The sequence below is a fragment of the Stigmatopora argus genome, chromosome 19, assembly GCF_051989625.1.
Source record: "Stigmatopora argus isolate UIUO_Sarg chromosome 19, RoL_Sarg_1.0, whole genome shotgun sequence".
In the NCBI taxonomy this organism is placed as follows: domain Eukaryota; kingdom Metazoa; phylum Chordata; class Actinopteri; order Syngnathiformes; family Syngnathidae; genus Stigmatopora; species Stigmatopora argus.
This window is the reverse complement of record NC_135405.1, coordinates 4,006,823-4,013,767: the sequence shown is the minus strand read 5'-3', so window position 1 is coordinate 4,013,767 and position 6,945 is coordinate 4,006,823. Positions and strand designations below refer to the sequence as shown.

Genomic DNA, 6,945 nt, shown 5'->3' with positions numbered 1-6,945 from the left:
GACTCCCAGCACACACAGAGATGCATGTCATAAACAGGAAAATAACCTATTCAGCAGCCGACCACTTCCTTTAATTAAGTGCATGACAATTGGATATTTTGTATACATACTGGGTGAGGGCAAATACAAAAGGCTATATTTTATTATATGAAATTATGTGAAAGCCGCTAGTTACTGAGTAGGATAACAGTTACATCTGCAGAAAAAGGTTGGAGACAAAGCACCATTCAGTTGAATCAGAAAATGTCTCAAATCTTTTGAATGCAAGTGTATGCTGAATGTGTTTTTCCTCATGGTGTGTTGGATGTTTTCAAAGAATTGGGGCTTTAGGAAGACATATGAGAATATATCTATTATCATTAACAATTTATACAATGCAATTCCTGACCAGTCCAGGGTAAACCTGCTTGTTGCCCAATTAGTGTGGATGTACTCCTTTTAACTGCAAAATATATATATTTTTAATTTTTTTTACAACAAATGGAAACATTGTTAAACTTGTTTTAGCCACACCATTTAGGAATTTCTGCGATCATAGAATTTCATAAGCCTTCATAATAAATGGTGAAAGTGCAGTTTTGGGCAATTACTAGCAAATTATGTCAATGCTCCAATTTGGTATGAATATGCATGTCATTTTTGATTCCTTTTGCTAAATTTGGAATAAATACCATAACGATGTTTATTGAAAGTGTGTAGCAAACAAAGCAAACAATCTGTCTGTTGATGAATTTACTTCTGTTATGTCTGAATTGAAGCTTTTTAATTTGGATGAACTGGAATCAATACTAATACAGTTGAATGTTAACGTGTCTGTCAGTCACTTTACTCATGTGGCTAACTGCTTATTGACTAGTCAGGGTTTAAACTTTATCCTCGAGTCCTACTAGGAAGGTCCTACCTCTAAAAATCTATATCTTTTAACGAGACAATCTTGTCCTTAGTTTACTCACTTTTAAGTTAAAAAAAGAATGTCAGTCATTTTTCGTGGCAATTTACAGTTATTATTATTTTAAGTTATAGCTACACATTCATTTTTCTTTTCTTTTGCTTATCCATTATCAGGTCATGCACCAGACATGCTCGGACTTCCTCATGTGTGTGACATTCTCAGGCAAGCTAGTAGAGATGACCTCACCATTGGCTTGAGGGTCTGTCTCCCAGTGGAACACACCCTAAACAACTCACCTCACTAAACAGATGCCCACGTCGCCATATCATTCTTCTGTTGTTGGGAAGAAGGATAACTCTTTACTAAACGTTCTGCAGAAGAAACTCACTTTAGCCACTTGTGTGCATGATTTGCTTTGTTACTCACAACCCAGTTATTGACCACAAGCAGAGGCCCAGCTTCGCCAGTTCCACCTGCTTGGGCGACAAAGCCTCTCCACTTACAAAGCAGCCGCGGGGGCAGTTTCTCATGGTACCTCTACTTGTGTCCTCTCTGGGTCTCCGTATTAAGGTTGATGCAAAGGTACAAAGCCAAGTTTGGACAATCGCCCCCGGGCCATAAAGGCCGCCAAGTGTTTGCGTCTTTATGGTGCTTTAAATAAACAAAGTATTTTTTGTCTAAAGGTTTTGCATGTACCGAATAAATGAGCCCAAAGTTGGACTTTTTGACCTTAAAAATGCAACGGACAGTTAGAAAAATCGATTGTTTGAAAAACTGGGGCCCAAATTCAAAAATCTAACACAGTAACATCCTATAGCCGTACATTTGCAATTTCTTGTTCGAAACCGCATTCAAATCAGATGTACGGTGTTGTCTCCATGTTGTCCGATGTTAACGGACAAACACACAGACATTCTCAGAAATTGTAATATGTATCGATACAGTGGGGCAAATAAGTATTTAGTCAACCACCAATTGTGCAAGTTATCCTACTTGAAAAGATCAGAGAGGCTTGTAATTGTCAACATGGGTAAACCTCAACCATGAGAGACAGAATGTGAGAAAACCCCCAGAAAATCACATTGCTTGATTTTTAAAGAATGTATTTGCAAATCATGGTGGAAAATAAGTATTTGGTCACTACCAAAAGTTCATCTCAATACTTTGTTATGTACCCTTTGCTGGCAATAACGGAGGCCAAACGTTTTCTGTAACTCTTCACAAGCTTTTCACACAATGTTGCTGGTATTTTAGCCCATTCCTCCAAGCAGATCTCCTCTAGAGCATTGATGTTTTGGGGCTGTCGTTGGGCAACACAGACTTTCAACTCCCTCCACAGATTTTCTATGGGGTTGAGATCTGGAGACTGGCTAGGCCACTCCAGGAACTCATTTTGACGCCATGGAGTGAGCTCTTGCATGGAGCCCCAGATCGAGGGAGATTATCAGTGGTCTTGTAAGGCTTCCATTTTCTAATAATTGCTCCCACAGTTGATTTCATTACACCAAGCGTTTTACCTATTGCGGATTCAGTCTTCCCAGCCTGCTGCAGGTCTACAATTTTATCTATGGTGTCCTTCGACAGCTTTTTGGTCTTGGCCATAGTGGAGTTTAGAGAGTGAGAGACTGGGGTTGTGGACAGGTGTCTTTTATACCAATAATGAGTTAAAACAGATGCTATTAATACAGGTAATGAGTTGAGACCTCGTTAGAAGTTAGACCTCTTTAACAGCCAGAAATCTTGCTTGTTTGTAGGTGACCAAATACTATTTATTTTCCACTCTAATTTGGAAATACATTCTTTAAAAATCAAAGAGTGATTTTCTGTGTTTTTTTTCCACATTCTGTCTCTCATGGTTGAGGTTTAACCATGTTGACAATTACAGGTCTCTCTAATCTTTTCAAGTAGGAGAACTTGCACAATTGATGGTTGACTAAATACTTATTTGCCCCACTGTAGGTAAGGATGGACTGGTAAAACGATTGATTCATCTTTTGGCTTTGCTCCCTCTTCAATAAGAAAAGTCACATCAATGCAGACACTGTGTCAATCTCGCTGTCGATCTGCTCCATTTCCTCCACTTTTGGAAAGACCCTAAAATACTTGAGTCAATCCAGTTGGCTAATCCAGGGTCTCCAGAAAATCAACCTAATGCAATCTAAGATAGGAAAAGACCACACATATGTTGTTGTACACACTTATTTTCCATCCTCATCAAATATAATTACAAAATGTGTGACATCTTGATCTTTGAGTACTTACAAGCAAATTTATACATTTTGTCTGCAGATTTGTCTGCACTACCGTGGACAGAAATTCAAGCATTGACGAACCATAAGTATTGGCATGGTGGGCAATTGGTTAGCAGGTGTGCTCAAAGTACAAATGATGCAAGTTCGAATCAAGGCTTTGACCTATCTGAATTGTTTTTAAATACTGCATTTTCTACCAGTAAATGAGTGAAATATGATTTTTTAAATCATTTTTCCCACATTCCAAAATTAGGCATGGTAGGCTAAGTAAATACTCAAAACTCTAGCCAGGCTTAAATGTGAATCTTAATGTTGCTTTCTCACCACATTCGATACCAGGGATGGGCAATTAGACCACAAAGCCCCAAAGTGAGTGCAGGTTTTTAGTCTAATCAAACATAACGACTCCTTTTCACCAATCCGGTGTCTTACAATTCTAATCAGTTGATTGCAGTCAGGTGCTGCTTGTTTCCTGCGATTGGCTTGCCACCAATTCAGGTTGTCCCCCGTCTCATGCCGTAAGTCAGCTGGGATAGGCTCCAGCACCTCCCACGACCCTTGTGAGGATAAAAGCAGTTTATATTTGTCATGGATTTTGATTGATGCCCCCTTTTTTGGAAACTACAGAAGCAAACACATGCAGATGTTTAATAATTAATAATGCTACCATACGAGGAGCACTACAGCTAACGCCTCAGCACTATGCACAGCATGCTTTCTGAATCTGCAGATGCAATATATAAAAATCCCCTGAAGGATTGGATTTGAATTTGTGCACGAGTGCTATAATTGCTCCGTTTTTTTCCACCAGTCATCCCAAAAAAATGGTGTATTCCTAAGGCAGATATAAAGTGCTTGAGAACAGAAAAATGTATGAATGTTGAGTCTAGTTGAGGTATATTCCATTCTTGTGGGGAGGCACTATAAATTAGGTAATATGGTATTCTAATTTACAACCATTTCAATGAACCACCACCAGATAATAGTACTAGTTTCCTTTATTTTGTAAAGATAACAGCTACAGTACTAGAGAAGAAAAGAATGCAGTGAAGTAAACAATGATGGATCTCCATCTATCCATTTATCAGAGAGTGCAGACATGGAGTTTCTCTGCTAGTGTTCATCACATCATCACTTCTGCAAAATGTATTGGTTAATGAATTCATTTTGTTCAGATTCTACCTTAGACAGGGTTTCATACTCAATGTGATATCTCTTAAGTTGCATCATCTTCTCTGCAATGAGCGCTGAGAGTTGCTGTTGCTGAGCTTCGCGTTGCTTTGCCATGAACTTCAACAGGTTTCTTGTTCCAAGGGCCTTCAATTTTTCTCTCTCGGTCTCATTTGCCAACTCATCCACGAGGTCCATGAGACCACCAATTATTTTCAGAAACTGCACAATTTTGTCCAAAAATTCTTTGCAGTCTTCTTTGAGCTCTGCTGTCTTTTGGCTGACATCTGGCTCAAGGGCTCGTAGCTTGTTGAGTTCATCAAAATAGCAGCCTACCTCTGCCAAAGCCTCTTTAGCCATAGTCTGTATGGAAAAAAAAAACCTTGATTCAGTAGATGTACCCTGTATTTTGTATTTTTTTTGTATACCACATGTAAATGGTTCTGTTAATAAAAATAACAAAGCAAATTATACATTCATTTCATTTCTGAATATATAACTATATGTATTTAATTTATAAATTATATTGTATTTGTTTAAAATAACAAGGCAGCCTGGCGGATGGGTGGTTAGGACAGGGGTGGGCAAACTATTCCACGGGTTTTCATTCCAACCCATTAAGAGGGCACCTTTTCGCCAATCTGGTGTCCTACAAGTGCAATCAGTGGATTGCAGTCAGTTGCTTCTTGTTTTCTGCAAAAATCTCATTGGTTAAACTGTCTGTGTTATATCGGTTGGAACAAAAACCTGCACCCACAACGGCCATCGGGGACCGGTTTGCCCATCCCTGGTTTAGAGTTCTGTGTGGAGTTTGCATGTTCTCCCCAGGCCTGCGTGGGTTTCCTCTGGGTACCCTGGCTTCCTCCCACATTTAAAAAAAATCCATGGTAGGCTGATTGGACACTCTAAATTGCCCCTAGGTATGGGTGTGAGTCTGCATTGGTTGTTTGTCTCCTTGTGCCCTGCGATCGGCTGGACACCGATTCAGCGTGTCCCCCGCCACTGGCCCAGAGACAGATGGGATTTGCTCCAGCACCCCCCGCGACACTAATGAGGATAAAGCTGTTCATAAAACGCGATGCGACTAAATAAAAATATAAAAACACTACAGGAAACACCAGGCCAAAATGTATTATTGACGTCTTTTTTCCTCCTTATAGTCATTTTGTTACATGAGTGTTAAAATATGGTTAGCTTGACTCAAACATACTTTCGAGCTGTAGGCAAAGATTTTAGAGGCTCCGACTGCATCAGCTATTAGAGTCCGCCGGAGATGAACAGAAGGAGGCTACTTCACCCGTTTATGGCCGAGGCGGGGAAAGTCAGAAAAAAACTCGTTTGTTCACCAAAAAAAGCTCTAAATTGACGATGAACTAGAGATTAACTCTCGAATAACTTACTGGTTAAATTCGGGAGATGAAAACAGTGTCCCGGAAACAATGCGGAACTATCGCCACCTCAGCATTCCGTCTCCCAACAACTGTAAACGAAGACGCGTGGTGATGATGTCATCATCAAATGCCCGTCGTTCGCGAGTGCAAATCCTCTGACCAAATTGTATAGTTGTTACCTTTTGTGTCAAACATCGATGATTTTGTTTTCGGTAATTATATTAACTACACATAGAGAGCCGGTAAAGGAGTTGGAATAAAAGCCTTAATTTAGAATGTGTGAATCGGTATCTCGAATACTGATCGGGGTAAAAAATAATAATAATAATTAAATAAATTGGGACAGTAGTATTGTGTGAGTTCTGCACTCGTTTTCACTTCATTTTCCCTTTCGAGACGTGTTTATGACACAACGCCTTAATATGGCATCATATGATTAAGTCTCATTGGCTGACATCGTCATCAGCAAAAATTCTGGGTTAACTACAAAAAAACTTTAAAAATCTTTAATTTTGAAACTGACAATAATCTTTGACAACGAATTTTATAATGAATATTTGTTTAAAACAAAATAAGTTTATAAGTTTTAAACATAACATTTCATGTATTTGTATGCATATTCCCTCCCTGAAAACCCTAAATGATTGCGATGATAAACTTTACAAACACAATGCATCACCTATTTACTCAATGCAAGACAGACAATTTAGAATAAAAACAAAGATAACTGGGTAAAGAAGGTATTTTATTGACCAAATCAATAAAAACCAATTCTTTCCCCACAAAATTTAGTGTTTCTTATTATTTGTAGCAATGCAGGATTTCATACATTTAATCTGTTCTAAAGATGGTTTTACTCTGTAACAAAAACTGTCACAATTTGGTTTAATTTGCAACAAAGATGCCAGAGTATCCGCTCCCATTGTCTTCCTATACTCTGTATGTAGTTTCCTCATGTGGCTGAAAACTCCCTCTCACCGTCAGCATTAAAGTGAGTGAGGAAGGCAGAGCAGAACTTTGTAAATCTCTTTCATCAATGGAAAGCGATCTTTCTGAAATGCACTCTTTAATTTAAATATGTGTGACCAAAAGAACTCTGGGTTAATTGGTCTTCCATCTTGGCTTTTCTGTGGGATGAGAGCATCAGGTAGTATTTACTCGCATATAAGCCGCATTTGCAGATAAAAAAAAAAGATGACTGAATTGAGGGTACAGCTTATATGCACATAAAAAGACGACA

The 6,945-nt window shown here is 38.8% G+C and overlaps 1 protein-coding gene across 3 annotated transcripts; it reads right to left on the bottom strand.

Annotated features, from left to right (window-relative positions):
• Positions 1-4,124: 4,124 nt before the first annotated feature.
• Positions 4,125-5,872, bottom strand: ift20 (intraflagellar transport 20 homolog (Chlamydomonas)). Of its 3 annotated transcripts, none has more exons than XM_077587413.1 (3): positions 5,715-5,850; positions 5,525-5,605; positions 4,125-4,677 (listed from the first exon to the last, which is right to left on the bottom strand). In XM_077587413.1, exon 3 carries the CDS (start codon positions 4,672-4,674, stop codon positions 4,276-4,278), a length of 399 nt encoding a protein of 132 aa, XP_077443539.1. In that variant the 5' UTR covers positions 4,675-4,677; positions 5,525-5,605; positions 5,715-5,850; the 3' UTR covers positions 4,125-4,275. The 3 variants fall into 3 exon arrangements, with proteins under 3 accessions (XP_077443539.1, XP_077443540.1, XP_077443538.1); XM_077587414.1 differs by having other exon boundaries at positions 5,525-5,602; XM_077587412.1 differs by lacking the exon at positions 5,525-5,605 and having other exon boundaries at positions 5,715-5,872.
• Positions 5,873-6,945: the final 1,073 nt, after the last annotated feature.

Coding starts and splice junctions, on each gene's coding strand:
- ift20 (XM_077587412.1), bottom strand. CDS start 4,674: ATGGCTAAAGAGGCTTTGGCAGAGGTAGGCTGCTATTTTGATGAACTC.